Source organism: Petaurus breviceps, unplaced genomic scaffold (assembly GCF_028583685.1).
Source record: "Petaurus breviceps papuanus isolate PSGF00001 unplaced genomic scaffold, PetGlider_PUasm1.0 90564, whole genome shotgun sequence".
NCBI lineage: Eukaryota > Metazoa > Chordata > Mammalia > Diprotodontia > Petauridae > Petaurus > Petaurus breviceps.
In genome coordinates, this window is record NW_027187275.1 from 1,223,905 (window position 1) to 1,247,028 (window position 23,124).

Consider the following 23,124-nt stretch of genomic DNA (forward strand, 5'->3'; position numbering starts at 1 on the left):
GAGAGAGAGAGAGAGAGAGAGAGAGAGAGAGAGAGAGAGATCCCTTACCTTTCAGTAGCAACATTTAGCATTGAATTTGGAATTAGAAGTCCTGGATTCAGATTCTTATTCTGCTTACTATCCATGGGACCTTTAGTAAATTGTTTAAGCTTGGACACAATTATCTTAAAGTCTCTTTCATCTGTAATGTATAATCCTCTGGTGAGAAATCCTGACCTACAGGAAAAAATCAACCACTTGCGATCTAGGGGGTGTGGATGGTATTTTCCCAACTATTTTGGATCCTTAAAGTACTTAGATTCAATGTGGGGATTTTTTAGTGGTATCATTTTTCTGGCTTACTTGTCCCCACATGGTTAGACACACACACACACAACACAACACAGCACAACATAACAATAACCAAAAACCAAAACCAGCAACCGCAAAACAACAACTCAGCTACAAATCATAGTTATTCAATGGATCATCCTACTAATGTCATGTAGCTTTGGAACTGTAAGACATTTAATTAAATAAGATCTCCTAAGATTCATACATCTAGAATGAGGACTGGGATCTGAAGCCTTCAGTGCAGAAAGGCTTGGAGTTGCTGCTTGGATATGTATTTACGAATTATCTCTCCTGCTCTCAGCTTTCATGTATTTCCTCATCTGGTCTCAAGTACTATTTGTCGCCCTAGTCATGGTTATCTTCATGCTTTCACCAGTTCCTAATCATGAACACAAGCATCATCTGTCATTCTTTTTCTCTTCCATTAGAAGTCCTTTCTATTAGATCACCTTGAATCATGGACCCATATGCCTCATGGAAAATGGCTTTCTTATTTTTTCTTCAGTGACAGTTTACCTCTTGGTTCAGGTATATTGGGAAAGGTAGTCCTTTATTCAACCTGCATCTTGTCTAGTACACAATGTGGTTCAAGGTATATACTTATATTTTAGATTAAGTAGAAGGAGACTTGAACTTATTCAATAAAATAACACATAATACAAAATACATTTTAGTACATATTTAGTCAGTTAAATTAGAAGGAATGGGGAAAGGAAAGGGAGGGAGGAGAGATGAAGAAGGCAAGGAAAGATAAAAGGACAGAATAGGGAGAACAGAAAAAGAGGGAAATGGGGGAAAGACTGAACTAGATCTCAAAAAAAAGTCAAAAAGTAACAGAAACACCAATATTTCTTATTCTCTAGGTCCTATCCTCTCACTCCACCCACCTCCCCCTTCCCCTTTGTGTACAGGTCTAATATCTTACTCCTGTTCACCATCCTATCTTCCATTTTGTCATATTTTGGCTCATTGTGTAATTATGCAGAATCCTCATAAGTTCCCCCAAATCTGGCCCGAATTTAGGTGCACCCGGCAATTAAAAGAATACTTCTCCCTCTTTCTAGCTGATGCCTGAAATTCCACCATTTATTCCTTTGGCCTAAGATATTGGTGAAATGCCTTCAGGGGCAACTGTACTTTAAGCTTTAGGTTTGGATCAGTATATCATAGCCTTTTGTAGAATCAGAAGGCTGGAAAGGTTTTTATTGATGATCTAGCACAACTACTTTATTTTACAGAGGAGGAAACTGAGGCTGAGAAAGGATAAGAGATAGCCCCAGGTCACAAAGCTAGTATTTGGTATTCTTAGGATATAAAATTAAATCTTTTCATTCTTAGTTCAGTGCTTTCCCAGCTATACCAATACTTATCACTTCAGTGTGAGCATATTTATCAGATTTTTTAAGGAAATGTTTTTTTTCTTTTCTTTTGTTTTTTAAGAGTAGAATAGAGAAAATATAAGGGCACTAGGACTCTAACCAGCAGAGAAGGAGGATTCCATTGAAAGGTAAGGGAAGAGAATTCAGAACTGGGGTAACAAAGATATGATTTTCTCACTATAGTTTTTTTCTGAGGGATGTAAACTAAGGATTCCAGGAAGCCTAAGTCCCAGGTCTGTTGAGAACTTCCCAGCAGACTGTCCATGGTTGTTTTCTCTTGCTATGAGATTTGAATGAGAATTTGAATTCTGAATACATTCAGCACCTACCTGAAAGAGCACTTTTTGTGGAGATATGTGGAACCTGTGTCTTTCTGTAATATGTTTTCAAACAATTAACAGGAAAATAAGGACTGCAAATCTAGTTTGCTTATTTTAAATGAATTTTAAGGAGGGAAAAAAGGAGAGAGGGAGAGGAGAAAGAGAAAGAGGGAGAAAGGGAGAGACACAGAGAGAGAGAGAGAGAGAGAGAGAGAGAGAGAGAGAGAGAGAGAGAGAGAGAGAGAGAGAGAGAGAGAGAGAACAAAAGATCTGACTTTTCAATGGGCTTGCATTGGATTGGAACTAAATAAGATTAGTCATCTTTGAGATGAAGCCCACTTCTGCTTTGCATTTAATAAGTACACTGTATTCCAGGGTAAAAAGACAAAGGGACAAACTGGTTGATATTCCATGCAAGACCTTCTTCTAGGATGAACTTTTAAACATTTGTTGTTATTGGTGGTGGGCAGAGTATGACAATTGTGCTGGTGATAAAAACAACAACAACAACTTGATTTAGGGAGAAAGAATTCATTTTAATTACTTTAAACATTAATTCAACATAAATTTTCTCTATTACATAATTCAGAGAAAATCCTCAGGTGTTATCTCATTTCCTCAAACTCCATGCACTTTTGGGACATATTTTCCTGGCAGGGCTTTGAATGGAGTCATATTCCCTCTTCAGTGTTTCCCCTTTCCAAACCCATTGACACATCACACTGTGATTACCATTAGTTGCTTTCTAATAGCAGAACTTCATGTAAACATACTGGGTCCAGGAAATATCTCAGGACATTTGCATACTTATGTTTCAAATAGTATAGGCATACTTTAATTTATTCTACTTCACTTTACTGTGCTTTGCAGACATTGCATTTTTTTTTGCGGGGGGGGGGGGCGGGGTGGGGAGGCAATGAGGTAAAGTGACTTGCCCAGGATCACATAACTGAGTGTCTGAGGTTGAATTTGAACTCAGCTCCTTCTGACTCCAGGGCCTGAGCTCTCTGCACTGTACCACCTAGCTGTCCCTGCAGATATTGCATTAAAAAAAAATTTATTCTTTTTACAAATTGAAGGTTTGAGATAACCTTGTGGTCAAGCTACTGCATCCATGTCCTTTTTCCAACAGCATGTGCTCACACTGTCTCTGGGTCATATTTTGATAATTCTTATAATAATTCAAAATTTTTCATCATTATTATATCTGTGATCAGTGATTTTTGATATTACTGTTGTATTTGTTTTGTCACACTATGAACTGGTCCCATAAGAGATAGAGAATTCAATCAACAAATATTGTGTGTATTCTGGCTGCTCCACTGACTGGCCATTCCCTCCCTCTCTCCCTCTCCTTGGGCCTCCCTATTCCCTGAGACACGACAATATTGAAGAATATTACATAAACTTAGTTGATAAAGCAGTGGCAGGGTTTGAGAGGGTTGACTCCAATTTTGAAAGAAGTTCTACTGTGGGTAAAATGCCATCAAACAGCATCACATGCTACAGAGAAATCTTTTCTGAAAGGAAGTCAATCAATGCCGCACACTTCATTGTGGTCTTATTTTAAGAAATTGCCACAGCCACCCCAACCTTCAGCAGCCACCACCATGATCAGTCAGCAGCTATCAACATCTGGGCAAGACCCTTCACCAGCAAAAAGACTATGATTTAGTGAAGGCTCAGATCATGGTTAGCCTTTAATTTTTTTTTTTTTTTAGCAATAAAGTATTTTTAAAATTAAAATATGTGCAATTTTTTTAGACAATACTATTGCACTCTTAATGGATTATAGTATAGTGTAAACATAACTTTTATAAGCGGTGGGAAACTGAAACATTTCTGTGACTCGCTTTCTTCTGATATTCTCTTTATTGCAATGGTCGGGTGGTCTGGAACCAAACCCGTAGTGTCTCCCAGGTACGCTCCCAAATGATTCTTATGTGCTCTGACCAAAAAGCTATACTAAAAATAAACGAAAAACTGATACTGTACATACTTTGAACCTATCTTTGGAAGAAAGGTATGTCCCTAGCACGGCGAAGCCGCAAGGGTGGGGAGTGGTTGTGGAAAGGCATTTAATTAAGTAACGGTGGTGAGGGGATGGGGCAGGGGGGCGGGCGTCGGTGAGACTCAGAAACGGAAGTTCTCAAAGAGGCTGGCATAGGAGGTAAACATCGTCCTGGAGATGTGATCGCAAGATCTCAGAACAGGGGCTGGCTGCTGAAGATGATAGAAGCTAGTTAAAATTCCTCTGCTCAACCTCTTCACAGGAGAAATTACGTTTCTGTGTGATTCTCCTTGCCACTTCATTTTTAGAAACAATTATAAGATGCAAATATTTATGAATCAATTTACGTTGTAATCCTATTTTGAAAACAAACATTGCCTTATATACCGCGGGTCCTTAATTCTGCCACCTGGGGGAGGGAGGGGGATTTCTGGTATGTGGATTTCCTAACCCCTCAGCTCCCACTGTCCCAAGCCCCAGCTCATCCAGGACTCTTTCTGGGATGCAGGGGTTAACCACGAGCCTTTAAGAAACAGCCCCAGTGCCGCTGCCCAGACAAAGGGAATAAATATGAGTCTTGGTGGGTCTTATGTTTTCCTTCGAGCTGTTGCCTATGCCAAACAGGCATTTTAAAAGCTATTCGAATTAAGTTGAAAATTTGTAATTATATTTTTCCCTTTTAATTGTAACTTATGCAAATGTTATATTCCAGCTGTAAAATTAATATTCACTTCAGACTACAACATTCGCATTAAATCTAGTCATGTAGCACCCTGCTACAAGATTCTGGCCAAACTGTAGATTTAGAAGGTGGGAGTTTGCTCTGTGATTTAGGGTTTGTATTGCTGTTACCCTGTAGTTAAGTATAGATCATAAAATGTCAATAGAGAAGGGAGATACCTTTGTTATAATTTGCTGTAGACCATTTATGAATAGCACAACCAGACACATTGAAAGGGAATGAGGAAACAAAACAAACCATCAAGGGGCTTAGATGGGGAAGCCTGTGTTGTGAATATCACAGTCTCTCAGGAATTGAACCCTTGGGGCCGCAGGGCAGCATCTGTTAATTGTATGTTTTAAATTCTCACAGTGAAAAAGGAAAGCTGAGTATTTCCTTGTTGCAGGTCTTAATAGCAATTTAACTGTAAAAGCAAATCGGAACCTTAAAAATTGTCTGATTCAATTCCTTCATTTCACCAGGTTACATACCATGGATGTTGGCCCCTGTCCAGGCTGAATGATTTGCAGTGTCCTAGAATCATAGCTTCCTGGATACAGAAGAGACCTCAGGTGATTGTATTCTATCCCCAAAGAGGAATTTCCTCCCTCACATTCTCAACAAGTGGTCATCCAGCCTCAGTGATGACTCATTACTTTCTGGTGCTTTATAAACATTATGTACCATAGAAATTGTTATCAATATTATGAGTCAATGTAGTGGATAGAATAATGGACTTGAGGTCAAGAAATTTTGGACTGATGAGGTCAAGAATCCTGCCTGTGGAAATTACTAGCTATGAGACCATAGGCAAATCACTCTTCCTCTCAGAACCACCAGCAATTCTCTAAGAGCTGGAGTCATGGTTTTCATGGTAGATAGACCAGCAAAATCCCAGGTCCTTGATGTATTGATAGATTATTGTCCTCATTAATTGATCACTCAATCAAGAATTCTGCGGGGAGACAAAAACAAAAATGAAATAGTCCATACTCCAGTATCAGGAAGACAGGTATATACACAAGTATTTGCAAGATAAATACAAGATAATTTTTTTTGGAGGGGTGGAGGAGATAATTTTATGGGAGGGGGCTGGGAATCAGGAAAAGCAATATTATCATTCCCACTTGCCCACTATCATCTCTTGAAGCAGTCTAGTCCAATTTTGAAAAATTTCCTTATATGAAGTTGAAATCTGCCTCTATTCAATTTTCATCCACTATTCCTACTTCTGCCTTCAATACCCTTAGATGTAATGGAAAAATTTTTTATTGATGTTTGTGTTTTGTATTTGAAAGATGGTGTATGCTTTCAATAGGAAAAAATGTAAAAATAGAAACAATATCTTACATGTTAGAATCTTATATTATTTATATATTTATACATATAGCTTATTATATTATGTAAATATTATATCTTTATAACATTTATTTGTATAATTTTATATTATATTGTAAAAATATAAATTTTATATTCTCTTGGTAAGAAACTGACCACAACCCCTATTCAATTTAACTTAATTCAGTGAGTGTTTAAGCTAGGAACAGCAGGACTTAAAAAGATATATATGACATGGCCCCTGCCCTCCAAGAGTTCAGAATCTAGTTAGGGATATAAGGCAGATACACATGAAACAATTAGGAATGAATAGATACAGAACTGGACATAACCACTGAAGTCAACTAGTCCAACTACACCTTTCAATTTAGAGATGAAGAAGTCATATAGCTAACTAGACAGTGGATATAAGATAAACATAACTGGATCTCAAAGCTAGAAAGAACCTTAGAGATCATTTGGTTTAAAGTCCTCATTCTACAGAGGATGTAAACTGAGACCAAGACAAGGGAAATAATTTGCCTACTGTGACAAAGATGGAAAGTAGAAGACCTGGGATTTGAACTTAGATCTTCATACATTAGAAATACTATTATTTTCCACTATACCATCCTTGCCTCTAGAATTATTAATCCATTTCTCTTTCCACTATACCATGCATGTGCCAATTGCAAGTTTCAGAAATGAATGTTTGGATGTGGGTATTGGATAGTATCTACAGTTTTCAAGTAAACTTTGAGTCATCGGAAATCCCATTAAAAAAATCAACATTCATATGCCTTAGAAAGAGATTGAAAAGTTTATCTGATTTCTAATTAGCACTGATTAGCTAAAATTGATCTTTGATCCATGGAAAATCCAAAGCAACATCTCTAAGCCCCCAAAGTATGCTCTGAATCCATATGCTTTAAGTCACAAGGTAAAGGAGTAAATGGCCCAGTTGATTTCAAAGTGAAGAGCTACACAGGAAAATGATGGCATATGGGAAAAGATAAACTGGTAATGATGGAGATTTCAGTTTGGGAACTCTCTTGGTCAGAAATTTCGTCTTCTCCTCAGCATACCTGGTGTATAAATATTGGCGCAGCCTTCTTCTACTCACTTGACACAGAGACTCTCTTTTGTGCTAGACTCTGGCACTAAAATTCTGTGACAAAGCAGAAATGAGCATTTTTCACTAAGAGCATGCATCACCAACATGCCTGGGGCAAGAAGCACAAAAAAACCACATTCAAATGAACTTTTAACACAAATTAATTAGGTGGGAAAAGGAGGAGTCAGAGATCTTGGGACATAGACCACTCTTGCCATGGAGAGAGCTTGGGAAGATCTCATTTGGGGTTCAGCTGACAAGGAGAACTATATACCATCTGGTAGCTTCCTATTTTAATTAATTAGCACCAACAAGGAGCTAAGCTCAATTGTTTCTATGCAGTACTAAGTGCCCTCTAAATTTTGGCAGGGTAGGGTAAAGGCTCTGTTGCCCATCCTTAGTTATGGTTCTGCTCTGTAGGAAAGAGTTTGGTGGAAAGGTCTGTTCAGTGTTACCTAAAGTGAGGAGTCAGGGACCCAGGCAGTCACCTATGTTGTCTCTGACAAAAAACAATTTTAGTTTCCTCTGTCTACCAAGGATTTTAATTTAGCTATGCTAGGTTTAGACCAAAAATTGTGGAATATTCATTATTAAATCCCCAAGAATACAGAAATGTCATCATACTTTGTCTCTCCCTTTCTGAATTTTTCTTTTTATCTGTTTTGTCCTATCTTTTCCTACCTGATATATAGATATGTATATACACACATATATATTTACACACATATAGGTATATATTTATACATACACATACATACATTATATACATATATACAGTTTTATACACACAAAGAATATATAAATGTGGCATTATTTTTCAATTAGCATCCAGTGCTTTCAATATATTTAGATTATGAGTGTTTTCATGACCTCTTCAGATCCCCAGAATAGAATTAAGCCATAGATTTATTTAGTTTTCCCTTTGATGAAATGTAGATAAATTAAAAATACTTCTAAGAAATGTCCTCAGGATACTGGGAAACAAACACTTTCACAGTTAATTATGTGTGTATGTTTAATTGTAGTCTAATAAACTGGCTTTCTTTTCTACTTCTTTTAGTCTGCTTTTAGAAGAGTCATTTAAGATATTTACATTTACACAAGAAAGTCGTGTGTACCTATCTATATTTGAAGCACATGCTAGGTATGGAGGGGACACTCTGTCTTTCTTCATCTACACCCCTCAAAATACCCCAACAAAATCATAATGGACATCTATATAGCACTTTAAGGTTTGGAAAGCACTGTTTCTTGGTAAAAGTCATAGGATTTTGACAGTAACTCTGTGAGTTAGGTACTATGGGCATTATTATTCACATTTCACAAATAAAAAAACAGGTACATCCAGAATGATTATTATTAATAATTACAACTAGCATTTATATAACACTTTAAGATTTACAAAGTACTTTACCAATCTGATCTTATTTGATCTTTACAATAACTCTGGGAGGTAGGTACTGTTATTAGCTTAATTTTACAGATGAGGAAACTAAGACAGAGATTAAGTGATCTGATTCCAGGCCTGGCACTAAGCGGACTTGTCCATGGTCACATAAGTGCCAGGGTCACGGAACTACACAATTTCAGAGTTAGAAGGGATTTCAATGTCACTTTTGTCCAATCCATACCTGAAAAAAAGGATCATCCTTCTAAACTACTTGACAACTGGTCAGAGGTGAGATTTGAATTCAGAACTCTCTGATTCCAAATCCAGCACTCTTTCTCTTGTATCCTAAGGGTAGAATTTTTAATATTTCAAAAGTAGGAGAAATTGTTCAACAAGGGCTATTTTTTTTGGCATGATGAAGGTCAGGTCAATCAATTAATTAATCAACAACTAAGTATTTAGGACCTTATACCAAGCACTGTGCTTGAATGCAAAGAAGAAAATGATTCCCATCTAAAATGAACCCACATTGTAAAGAAGGAGACAACCATAATATGTATAAATATTTACATTATACATACCAAGTGAGTACATACAAATACATACAAAGTGGTTAAATATGTGATAGCTTTGGAGGAAGGGTCCTAGCTTTTGGGAGGCTTCTTGCAGAAGCTAGTTCTGGAGCTGTGTCTTAAAGGAAGAAATAGATTCCACGGGGTGGGGGTAAGTAGGGGGTGCCTTCTACACAGATGGCATGGCTAATACAAAGACACAGAAATGTCTTGTGTGATGGAGAAAAAGACCATTATCAGAGAGTGCAAGAATGATAATGCTCAATGAAGTTGGAGGGATAGACTAGGATTAGATTGTGTCAGAATTTTAGATCTCAAGGCCAGCTAGGGTCAGTGACATTTTAATAGTAAAAGATATTAATTTAAAACTCTCAGTTACCATTTAGTTTTCTCGATGAGAAGTTGATTACCATTCCAAGTAATTCTACTTTCATCCATAAGAGGACAAGATTTAAAAGTACCAATAGAACTTTGTTCTTTCTGTTGATTCACGTTGATTCACGGCACAAAGCCAAGACTGATACACAGTTCTGGCAGGCTGCTGCTTAGGGAGCCACCTATGATTCCATTAATTATTTAGGGAGCCAAACTAGCCACCATTAATGAATCTGAATGTATTACAATGAGCCTAATCAGAGTAACAGATGCAAAATGACAATAGGATACGCACAATTTTCCCCCAGCGAGTTAGACACGATTAAGGTCTGTTGCAGTCAATGAATCCAGATGCTTCAGCACTGTTACTGACCATGAAAGGTACTGGGTTATCTATATGAAAGAACAGAAGTTCATCTAGGCTCCTTGCAGAGTTAAAACTGGATTGATTCAGTGATGGGTGATGCGTTCTGATTTAGTTAGCAGGAAACCTTCCCTTTCAGGAGTAAAACTATGTGGGAGAGTTCTGCCACATATGAGGTTGTCATATACTGTATATTATGTTTCCATCTATCCTCAAAGGGTTACTTTCTTAGTAATCTGACTATAGGTAGTAGGGCTTTATAACATGACCCCAGTGGACTAAAACATCTTTAAGCAAAAGCTTCATTAAAAAAAAAAAATTAGTCACTCTTACAAAGCTCCAATTACTTTAAAAGAGATTGACTAAAATCAAGAAAAACAGCAATCAAGTGGAAATCATTAAGAGTCCTAAAAGCATTTTCTAAAAATGTTGTCAGTCCTACTGGCATTTTTAGTGCAATGGCTAAGACTTGGAGGGAAATCGATTTCTTAGAGTGATGGAATGTAAGAGCAGGAAGGAACTTTAGAACCAACTAATTCCAACTTCCTCATGGTTGTGGATGAAAATGCTGGAGCACAGAAAGGTAAAGTAATCTGCTTAAGGTAACACTGTAAGTGATTGGTATAATCATCACAACACGATGATTTTTAGAGTTTCCCTTTTTGCAGCAGATTCTGATTTTAGAGGTTTTTGATCCCAGAGCAAAATTATGATCACTGAACATGACTTAACTTCCATGGATTCCTAATGTAGTAGTTGTGGCTGCTCACTTCTCCCATGCAGGGGGGTAACCCCACCAATCTTGTTGACTGGTTCGAGTCTTATTTCCATCTTTTTGTTAAATCCCACATAGAGCATCTGTCCAATGTGCTGAAGGCACTCCCTTTCTCTCTTAGTATCTCATAAAAGCCCATGCAGGATTTGGGTTGTTTATTTGTTCTACTTTACTCAAAACAAACCAAATTCACAAACATTTAGTAAATGCTTACTAAATGCAAGAAATTATTCCAGGCACTGGGCATGCAAAGAAAAAAACAAAACAATCCTTATAGTTAGAGTATTCTTTTCTCATGGACATTATATTCTATTGGGGGAGATGCACATGTGCATAGATAAGTAATACAAAGCAATGGGCAGTAATTTCAAGGGGGAGAGAGAGCACTTGAAATTAGAAGAGCATGCAGGAGGGAGCACTAGAACTGTGCTTTGAAGGAAGCTAGAAATCCTTTTCAAATCCTTGATAAAGACTTTTACAAGTTTCTGGATACATCATGGTTGGTAGTTTGTCAGTCAATAAGTATTAGTTAAGAGTTTACAATGGACCAGACACTGTGTTTGATTTCACTGCGTATAAAAAAAAGCCCCAAACTAAAAACAAAACAAAACAAAAAACAACCATCCAAGCACAAAAACTTAATCCCTGCCCTCAAGGGGCATACATTCCAATGGGGAGGATAACATGTAACTATATAGGTACGTACAAGCTCTATACTGAATAGTTGAAAGCAATCTGAAAGGAGAAGAGGCATTTGAAGATAGGGAGTAATATGCTGCATTCTGCTGATGCCTGCCTCTTAGTCAATTGTGTTACTATTAAGGCATGATGGTCTTATCTAGAAAAATCACCTGTGAAAGCTTGCCTGCTCCCTTGTCACATTTTCATCAATGGTATTATTGACATGAACATAGATCATCCTCACAAAGATTTTAGCAAGATAAGAGAAAAATGTTCCAAAACAGTTGCTGACAGTGGCTGCTTTGTCCCTCTACTTGGCAAGGAGGTCAAATGTTTGGCTGAGATGATTGCTGGGCCTTTTCAGCATTTTTATTTTGGCAACTGTTTTGCATCTGTTCACCAATAAGAAATGGTGATGGTCAGTGCCAATGTCTTTACGTTTGTCCACTCCTTTCACTCCTTTCCCCAATCTTTTTTAATTTGCCCGATAATTTAAACATATCTGGTTCAAAAGTCATCCAGGGCAGGTCAAATCAACAATCATTTATTAAGCCCTTAATCTGTGTAAGATGAAGTGTTAAGCACTGGGGATACAGAGAAAGGCACAGCTGCCCCTCCTCTTAAGGGACTCACAATTCTAATGAGGGAGACAATATGCAAGTTATTAGGAATATCCAAGACTTATACTGAGGAGTTGGAGAGTAAAGGGGGAGACCAGAAAAGGCCTCCTGCAGAAGGTGGGATTTGAATTGAAGAAGCCCTCCGCCTTTGGTGTCCACCTCTTGCCCAGCTCTCACTTGTCACTCCAAGAAGCTGTAGCATGTGCATGGGTCACACCCCAGCAAAGTGACATGGCAGATGGACTAAACTAGGTTGAGAGTAACCAACAGGTTACTGATTCACCTGTCAGTGAGTTGGGGGCAGGGGGTAACTAACCCAAGCATGTGAAGACTTCCCTCAGGGAAATGGGAGGATGAGAACAAATTTTTCCAGTGGCCATGAAATTGGCTGAAGCTGGCACTGTGGATCACTTAGAGCTTGGTCAGATGTCAAAGATGCCAGGGTCATCCATGGCATCCTGGGGCATCACCAGTCATCTTGACTTTTTGTCTTGCCACTGGATGTCGATGACTCTGGAAGAAAGACCGAGGCTGATGATTTTGCAGAACTCTGCCTCACTTAATCCAGTTTGTAGGCAAGTGAAGACATTATCCCATAATATCATTGGTCCTCTTCAAAAAATAGAGTAACAACAACAATCACAACAGGAAATCAGGAGACCGAGATGAGGAGGGAGAACATTCTGGTCACAGGGACACCCAGTGCTCAGTCATGGAAATGGGAGATGGAGTTCTGTGTTATAAACAGCAAGTAAGCCAGTATTTTTTTTTTCTGATCTTAATCCTTTCTTTTGATTTAATATCAATTTTTCTCATTATTATATCCAATTGATGATATGAGTTACATAAAACAAGTGATTATGAAAGTAATTACTTTGTCAATAATCAGTCATTTCTTTTTTTATTTACCCTTAGTCCATTTAATTTTTACTGTTGTTGGGTATTCATCATATCCAGCACCCTATGACCATCTTCTCAAAGAATATTTTCTTTTTCTCCAGGCAGAAAACTTCTGCTTAGCCTATGAGACTCTGACCTCTTTTATTTCTTGATTCTGACCACTGTTTTCCAACATAGTTTTCTCTGTCCTTCCCTGTGCCCAATTTTGTATTGAAGTCACCTGGTACTCTCTTGGAAAATCCTGTCAGACTCTTCATAGGATTTCTCTACTTCTCCATCCTCTGCAACAGATATTGGCACATAATTTCCAATTGTCTTCATGGTTATTGATTTTCTTATGCCCGTCTTGAGCACTGCATGATGAGATTATTAAGAATCCAATGAAACGATGCCTCTTGTCTTTTTGAGGAAACTAACTTCACCATAACCTTTACTTAGCAGTTGAAGGAGAACTTGTTAGCTATCTGGTTGCAGCTTTTTACTGTCCTCTGTTTAATCTCATTGACTCTCTGGCAACTACTGAAGACCTGTCTACTAAATAAGAGGTGGCTTGTGATCTGCATTGGTGGAGGGACTTCCTACATTGAAAATTCCCTAAACTAATGGAATTATATTTATCATATTAGTCATATTTCTACTAATATGCCCATGATTCATTTTATCTAGTTGTACATCATCTTATTGGTTTCTGGTTAAAGATCATACACTGAGTCTCAACAGCTAAACTCATTGGGAAATAGTTCAAGAACTGTATAATTCTTTTCCCTTTTTCTGCCATTCTACCATTGCTATTGCACAAGTAGAAGGGGGCTGCCTAGGACTGAAGGCTGTATTTTTATTTCATTCATGGGTTGATGTGGCCAAAAAGTTTACCTAATGGCCAACCTTCAACCTTCTCTTTTTGAAAGATAGATATATTCTATCACTAGTCTGTATGATGGTAGCCAGAGTGAGAATATGACCAGTAACTCCACAAAAGAATGTAAACTACCTTGAGTAAATGTAAATAGCAAAAGAAGCTCTAAATATCCCACAGGAAAACTTGCACGTGACCCTGGGCCATGTCTGGTACAATGCCTTCTTTGTTCTTTTTCTATATAATATCTAACCTGGCTTGGGGTTGGTGTGAGGATCCATTACACCATTTTGTCCTCCTTCTGCCTGGGTCTGTGTCTTATAAGTAAACTCCCTTAAACAACTTGATTAACAAATCCTACTAAAACCTATTGATAACCAAGTTGGCATGGGCCCCTCTTTGTTATCTCAGTATTCTCTCAGAGGGTATGCTACCTAACAATTGGCATAATTAGGGAAGAACAGATCAGCTCCCTTACATTTGACCTTATGATTGGCATTGTTGGTAAGATGATCTGCCCTCCCACAAATCCTGTGTCTTTACACAGGTCCATACCTGGAGACTTTTCCCATAGAATATAAGCTCCTCAAGGGCAGGACTGTGGTTTTTTTTGGTCTTTCTATCCCTAGTACCTATTTAGCTTGGCTAAATATTTGTTGAATTGAACTTCTTCCTTGATAATATATCATCCCACGTGCTGAATAGAATGGGTAACTTAAGGGGGAGGAGTGATGAGTAATACTGTCCATGGCCATGCCAAAACATCAGTGAAGGTTGGGTTTAGAGAGTACAAGTGTCCACTAAAGCTTTTGAGAGGCAAGATAAACCAGGTAATCTATTTCCTGGCATGCATCTTGCCTCCTGATCTAATAATAACTTCATGGCCTGAAGCTTTTCTCCTGCATCTGATTTTCCCATTCATCTCAGTCCCACTTGGATTTTATTATTCCAAAGTATCAAAGACTCTCTGGTACTAAACCATAAGGGCTTTTTAGCTTACACTAGATAATAATAGTAATATAGCATTTATGTAGAGATTTAAGGTTGCAAAATGCTTTACAATTATTATTTTGTTTTACCATTACTACTACCCTTGGAGATAGGTGTTATATAGGGATAATAATAATTTTATAGATAAAGAAAATGAGATAGACAGAAGTTAAATTACTTGCCCAAGGACACAAGCTAATAAAGGTCTGAGATTGAATTTGAACTCAGGTCTTCCTAATTCCAGGCACAGAATTCTGTCTACTGTGCCACTTAGCTGCCCATCTCCTTATTTGGACCCTATTTTGCAAATCACAGATAGGGTTTTGCCCTTCCTCTGCCCAATGGAAAGGTTTACTTAATTCTAGCCTAACTGCTCTGCTTGACTAGCACACCCTCTATGTTTGTTGAACTGTTTATAAGAGCATTAGATAAAATTAGACCAAGGACAGAGTCCTGTGGCCTTCCATTAAGGATTTTCTTCAATTGTCAATCAATACTCTTTTGGTTTTTATTAAACTAGCTGTGAATCTTCCCAAATGCATTATCACCCATCCATATCTCTTTCATATGGTGGAATATTAGAACTGGAAGGGACCTTGGTGATGACTTAGTCTAAATGCTTAATTTTAAAGATTAATAAATGGGAGCTCCCAGAGATGAAGGATCTTATTTGGCTCTTAATACATGCGGCCTTGAATTTGCTATTTCTTTTTCAAAATATACAAGCTGTCTCTCCAAATGGGCTATAAGATTCTGGAAGCAAGGACTATGTCTTACACCTTAGCCCCTAATGAGATGCCTTTGAGAAACATAGTTTCTCAAAAAAAAAGTTCATTGTTTATATCTTCATTCTTTAAAGAAGTTCATAGAACTTCATACACATTTTTATATTTATTCTCACACCATTCATGGAGGGAGGCAGAGGTCAGCCTCATCTCATTTAATTTTGATAGTTTCAGGGAATGTAGGGAGTGGGTATGCATGAATAAGGATCCACAACCAGAAACTCTGCTGCATTGCTTAATTCCATGGTTTGGGGGTCAAAAGATTAGGAGTTTTAGAACCAAAACTTCTAAAAGTATAACTTTTGATTTTGGACAAATCTCTTGACCTTTTTGTGCCTTGAAATTCAAATTTAGGCTCTAATACTTCATAATCCTAGCAAGTCAAGTCAATAAGCATTTATCAAGTACCTGCTAAATATCAAGCATTGTCTTAACTGCTGGGCCTCTCTAGGCCTCAGTTTCTTCATCCATAGAATGAGGGTATTGGAGAGTATAAAGGTTCTTTCTGGTCCTGTATAATCCTATGAAATTTATTTAAAATTAAATGTTACAAAAATGAAAAAATATATTGTTTATATGTAAATATACATATGTTATTGTTGTATGACAACAACAACAAAAAAAAACCCAAACCCTAAGCCTCAACTGGTTCTTACTTTAAGTCAAACTGATGAGATAAAATGCCAAACAACCAAAGAATGTAGATCTGACTTTTGTTTCCATTTTCCACAGGAATTTACAAACTCTAGCCAACTCTCCTGATTGGTCCTCTCTTCTTTGGTCACATCTGTTTTCTTCCTGCATCCATCCATCTTTCTTAGGCTGGTGCCTCTGCACCACCCCGTGGCCCCTGCTTTGCCCTCTCTATTCTCAGCTCTATGATTCTTGATGTTGCCAATGACCACTCAGGAAGGACTGGTCCCCAGTGGCAAGACACAGATGTTTTGGGACTGAGAGGGTAATATGAATGCTTGTTCTGGCACTTAGAAAGGAAAGGAACATTCTCTTCCCAGCTTTATCTGTTATGAGGATGGATGTGAAGAGAGATGGTCGAGTGGCATTTTATAGGAGTTATTTACAGTCATCAACAAATAGGTCTAGGATGGGTCTATGTCCTGTGAGTGTAACAAGAATCAGTGGTTGCAGTTAGCATGAGGATTTGGGGGTGCATCTTTTGGCATGAGAAAGAAGGAGCAGAAGAAGAGGCAGTGACTGTGGGTGTTTCATGAGTGAGTTCAGTAAGGGACAAGGAACTGTGGGAAGTGTTAAGGCTAATCGCCTGTGGTTTAAGGGCAGAGGAGAGAATGGGACGAGAGTAGAGTGAGGCTGAAGAATGTGGAGGCTCAGGGTTGGCACTGGGGTTCTGTCTTTGTATGGGGTTTGTAGTTACGAGATCTGTCTTGGGGCCTGATAGCTGCCATTATAGCAATTCTCTCTAGGGTATGAGCAGTAACGAGAATGTAAGACCATTATCTCTTTTGTAGAGCATCTCAGAATCATGGGCATAGCTGAGCTCACCTCTGAGTTTAGGTTTCTGAAGGAGAATTCCTTGGGGGACACCCAGAGGACTTCCAATTCATCCATCTCATAGGTGTATATGAAATCATCTTTCTGCAATAATAATTAGCAATATTTCCATGTAAGGAATTTCCTTTTCTTTCTGAAGAGTTCTATAAACTGTATTTTGTAAAATAGTTGCAGCCTCCTTAACCCTTCCCAGCATTAAATATACTTTTGACTTAAAAGATGAGAAATCTAAAGCATAATGAAATGAAGGTTATCCAGTGGTTTAGTATCAAGACTGAAAACAAACTTGTCTACCAGCCCTCCCTCTCTCTAGCTAACCACCCCCTCCTCCCCACCCTGCTGACTGCTTTTGCTTTCTTTTATCTTTAACCAGCCTGTCTCTCCAAGGGACGAACAGAGGTGATTTTTATTTCTACTTGATTCCAGACTCAAGATTGTTCTGTTGATTTTGTTTATTCTCTTTTTTTCCCTTTTGTTAGATGTTCAGATTTCTCCCTAGGAAACATTTTCTCCTGCCTCAGATTAAACAGAGCATCATTTTAACACACAGGAAATGTTGCTGAGTTGAAAAATTTATGCATTACCACAGAGTTTTGCAGTGTAAGAGGTTTCTATCTTTGTAATTATTTCCAATGTGTGTTTATTGATTTTTATAATACAGGGATATTAACTTGAAAGAGAACAAATTACACACAACAAATTAGGCACTTGCATGGATTAGCAAACTGAGGCAGCTCCCTCACTGCGTGACTAATAAGTGAGAGTCAGAGGAGAGGAGCTTGGTGGAGTTTTGCATATCATCTGGTAGGATTTCATTGAACTACTCATCAGAAAACTGAAAAGCAGGTTGTAGGGAGGGAAGGAAGCACAAAACATTAGAGCAGAAGGAAGCCTTAGAGATCACCCAGTCCCAGTCCCTTCATCTGACTAGAGAGAAAACAGCTGCCCAAGAGGGGAAGTGACTTGTTCAAGGGCACAACACTTCCTGGAGTTAAATACAGTTCCCTTTCAATTGCCCCACACTGCCTCCACTGAGTGCTCCCAGTCTAGAATTTTTTCTGCTACATGGTGCTACCTGTCCTATTCTTTAAGAGTATGTCTATGTATCCATGTATGCATCTATCATCTATATTAATTTGTTTATCCATCTATCTATCCATCCATCCATTCATATGTCTGCTTGTTCATTCTCTTTCTCTCTTTGCCTATGTATCCAACCATCATCTATCTATTTATCTATTAAGATAAACACATAATATGGAGGCATATCAGTTGTGTACAATGCTTCGTGACCTCATTTTGAGTTTTCTTGGCAACGATATTGGAGTGATTTGCTGTTTCCTTCTTTAGCTCATTTTATAGATGAGGAAACTGAGGCAAACAGGATTAAGTGACTTGCCCACGGATATACAGCTACTCTGAGGCCAGATTTGAACTCAGGAAGATGAGTCTTCCTGATTCCAGGCCCAGCCATCTATCCATTGGGTCACCTAGATGCTCACATATATCTATCCATTCATCTATTCACACACACCTATACACACATGTAGTATGTATGTGTGTATACACATATGTGCATACGTCTACATGTATATATGCATATAGAGATGATTATTTAATGAGTGACCAGTTCAAAGAGACAAATTTTGACTTGGTGTCAGAACACCATAACTGGAGCTGGCTATCAAAGGAATTGGCTGCCCAAGTTTTAGTGAGTTCCCTTTTATTGGAGATCTGCAGGCAGAAATTGGACGACCACTTGTTGGGTGTGAAGTAGTCAACTTTCCTTTTCAGGCACAAGTTAGATTAAATGTCCACAGCAGTCCCTTCCAAGTCTGAGAGTCTACAATTCTGAGAGGTAGTCAGGTGGCACAGTGCTGAACCTGGAATTAGCAAGACCTACCAGCCTCTAGCACTGATAGCTGTGTGATTCAGTTACCTGCTATCTGCCTCAGTTTCCTCATCTGTAAAATGGGGATAATAATAGCACCTACCTTCCAGGTTGTTGTGAGGATCAAATGAGATAATATTTGCAAAGTGCTTTGCAGGCGTTCCAGTACTCACATTAGCTGTGGTGATGACGTCCTAACCTTAATTTATTGTGAGAGTATGCATGGTATGATGGATGGGAAGGAAAGAGCTGGACTTGGTTTCTTGGAGCCAAAAATACTTTGTTCAAGTTTTGCCACTGACACATACTGGCTGTGTGATTCTGGATAAATCATTTTACCTCTCAGTGCTCTGGGTGAATTTCTAAGACTAAGGAGCAGAGAAGGTGCATGGGAAGGGGAGTGCTTCCTCATATGGGAGTTCCCAATGCAATGGAGAAAAACAAAATCAAACAAGGCTACATCCTTATCCCTACTTGTGCTTTCTGAAGAAAATTACAGTTGATTTCATCCCTCAAGGCAAGAGGCCAACCAATGAGGAGCTCCAGGAAATAGCCTGAAATTCTTTGGCAGAATGTCTCTGAATCACTGTGGTGTCATCCATCATCATCATCATCATCATCATCATCATCATCATCATCATCATCATCATCAGCAGCAGCAGCAGCAGCAGCAGCATTATTGGCATCAGCCCCAGCAGGATCAGCCATAGCAGCGGCAGCGGCTGCAGCATCAACAGCATCAGTGCTGACTTTTGTTTGTAACGTGGACTGGAGGTGGGGGCAGCATCCGTCACCTACTGTGATAATGAATTTCCATTCCTTGCCCTAAGAGGGTGGGAGTATAGCTGGTTAAGGCAGGGCAGAAGGAGGGACTCACATTAAGGAGTGGTCCCATGGACCAGTTTTAAGGCCTGACATTCTGTCTCCTGTCTTCTCTGTGACTTAGGCTTTCAGGTTCAATTTGTTTCATCCTCAGTTCTGCCACCTTGTTTGATGTATACACGAAGCCTTTGGGCAAGATTGCTTAGAGCCAGGGGGTAAAATATCATTAGTATGCTGAAGGGGCTCAGCTGTAGGCTGCCAGGCTCCTGCCTCTGGCCTGTTCTCTCTTTTGCCAATTGGCTGGATGCTTGAGAGATGAGGCAAACAAACTTTGCCAACATGAAGAATGATGGCAGAAGTTGGTCATTCATTTTTTGATGCTCAGTGTCTGGTTTCTACTGTAGTGTAAGATCCCTAAAACAGAGAGTCTTAACTTTTTCTGTGTTGTGGACTCCTCTAGCAGTCTAGTTAAGCCTATGGATCCCTTCTTAAAATGATGGTTTTAAATGTATGAAATAAAACATGTAGAATTATAAAGAAAACCAGTTATATTGAAATACTAATTAAAATTGAAAAAAGTTATCAAAATAAAAAAAAGCAAGTTCAGAAGTTTGAGTACCAAGTTCAGAGTCCCCAGGTTAAGAATACTTGCTCCAGGAGCTCCATTGTTCACTACAGTCTTAGGAAGCCCAAGTCATTTTGGGACAGTCTTCTCTGTATCCTCTCTTTCTTGGCAACCTAGAACAGACAGAAACTCCTATCAAGTCTCCTGAACCATTCTGGTCCATAAGGATGCAGCTAAATTTGGAACTCACTAGACATGGGATTGATCTTCCTTGAAGGCCTCCTGGAGCTTCTATCTTCTCAAGTTTTGCTCATAGGCAGTCCTGTGGTACTTTAGGAATACTATCAATTTTTACTGCCTCTGACACTACAATGAAAGAAGTTTGAAGAAATCAGGGTCCTAATAATTTGCATGCTCTGATGCCATTCCCTTCCATATTCCATAACCACTCCCACAACCTTGCTCACATCATTCAGGTTCTTAACATATCTTAGAGCAGGAGCTCTTAACCTGGGGTCTGTGACCTTTTTCCCCCCTTTTTAAATATTTTGATAACTATTTCAATAGATTTGGTTTCTTTTTTCTTTTTTTTTTGGAGGAGGGAGGTGAGACAACTGGGGTTAAGTGACTTACCCAAGGTCATACAGCTAATAAGTGTCAAGTATCTGAAGCAAAATTTGAACTCAGGGTCTCCTGACTCTAGGGCCAATCCTCTATTCACTGTACCACTTAGCTGTCCCAAAACCAAAACAGAAAATTGGTTTCTTTTGTAATACTATATATTTTTGTTTGTTTATCATTCTTGAGATTTTAAAAATTATTTTTTTTTGTTTTCAACATTCACTTTTATAAGATTTTGAGTACCAATTTTTTCTCCTCCCCCCTCTCCAAGAAAGCAAACAGTCTGATATAGGCTATGAATTTATGGACATATTAAACATTTTCCCACATTAGTCATGTTGTGAAAGAAGAATCAGAACAAAAGGGAAAAAAACCATGAGAGGAAAAAAAGGTGAAAATAGTATGCTTTGATCTACATTCAGACTTCATCATGCTTTCTCTGGATGTGGATAGCATTTCCATCATGAGTTTTTTTGGAATGATCTTAGATCATTGTATTGGTATAAAGAGTCAAGTCTACTAAAGTTGATCATCATACAATGTTGCTCTTACTGTGCACAATATTCTCCTGGTCCTCACTTCGCTCAGCCTCAGTTCATGTAAGTCTTTCCAAGTTTTTCTGAAATTCACCTGTTTGTAAATTTCTTATAGCACAATAGTATTCCATTACATTCATATATTATGACTTATTTAGCCATTCCCCAATTGATAGATATTCCCTTAATTTACAATTCTTTGCCACCACAAAAAGAGGAGCTATAAATATTTTTGTACATATGGGTAAGATTTTTAAAAATAGTATTTTATTTTTCCCAATTACATGTCAAGACAATTTTTAGCATCCATTTTATAAGATTCTGAGTTGCAATTTTTTCCCCTCTCTTCCCTCCCTTCCTAAAATGGTAGGCAATTTGTTATGGGTTATACATATGCTATCATGTAAAACATTTTCCCCTGACAACAAGCATTAATCTACTTCTCTTTAACTTCCAGGAGGACAAGATGTAGATATCTTGGATGTGATAGTTCTTTACTCTTGTCCTTTGATTGTTGACCAAAGATAATGGGAACATGAGAGAATATGTGGGAAAGGAAGGCAGATTTCAAACAAACTATTGTGATCACTACTCAAGAACAGCCTTTATCATAGATATTACTATTAACCTTGTTTATTTTTATAAATATGATGGAAATATGGTATCTCTCAATTCTCCTACCTTTAATCCTCCCTAGTCACCTTTTCAGGATTAACATCCATTATCCTACCCCCTAGAATCCCCTCTCTTGGTAATTTCATAAATTATCTTCTCTATGCAGGTGGCTCCTATATCTATATATCTGGGTTAATTTTCCTCTGAAATCACCACTACCTATTGAACATCTACCACTGGATGTCTCATAGGTATTTCAAACTCAATGTGTTTAAACTTCAACCTATCTCTCTCCTTCCTTTCTTTTTCTATTGAGGGGACCACCATGCTACAAATTACCTAGGTTTGCAACCTTGAAGTTATTGATTCTTCACTCTCCCTTCTCCATATCCAATCAGTTGTCAATTCTTATTAACACAATATGTCGTGTTTGTCCCTGCTCTTCATTCACACAGCCTTACCACCCTGATATTTTCTCCTCTTGCCTATACTATTGAAATAGTCTTTTGAGTCTTCCTACCTCCAATCTCTTGCCTCTCCACACCATCCTAGACACAGCTGCCAAATACTGACTTCACGTTATTCTTTCTCATTCATGTTTCATTTCAATCAGCCACGATTATTTCATGTTCCCTGTACATGACATTCCATTTTCCTCCCCCATGCCTCTATACATGTTATCCCTTATATCTGGGATTCACTCTTTTCTCAACTCTTAAAAAACTCTTAAAGTAAATCCTCTTAAAGTACCTCTTAAAATCCTGAGCTCAACTTAAGGGCCATCTCCTACATGAGGTCTTCTCTGATTCCCTTAGTTACTGGTGCCTCTATCTGAATTTACTTTGTGTATATGTTATATTGACTTGCCTATATATGTTATTTTATTGCAGTAGAATGTAAACTCCTTGAGTACAGGGACTATTTCATTTTTGTTTTGTTTTTCCAGTGTTTGGGACAGTGACATGTTTTTAATCTAGTGATATTCATGCTGGAGCTCTGGGGTTACATGTATCTCTCTTCATGCCCAAGCTAGGCTCTCCAATG

General features: G+C 38.3%; 1 protein-coding gene across 2 annotated transcripts in view; it reads left to right on the forward strand.

The window, feature by feature from the left end:
• RWDD3 (RWD domain containing 3) overlaps positions 1-23,124 on the forward strand; it is an 835,110-nt gene that overhangs the window by 456,756 nt on the left and 355,230 nt on the right. For both annotated transcript variants that reach the window (XM_069063385.1, XM_069063386.1), the window contains exon 7: positions 5,247-5,336. In XM_069063385.1, the coding sequence (XP_068919486.1) occupies positions 5,247-5,336 (90 nt within the window). The remainder of the gene's footprint in view (positions 1-5,246; positions 5,337-23,124) is intronic.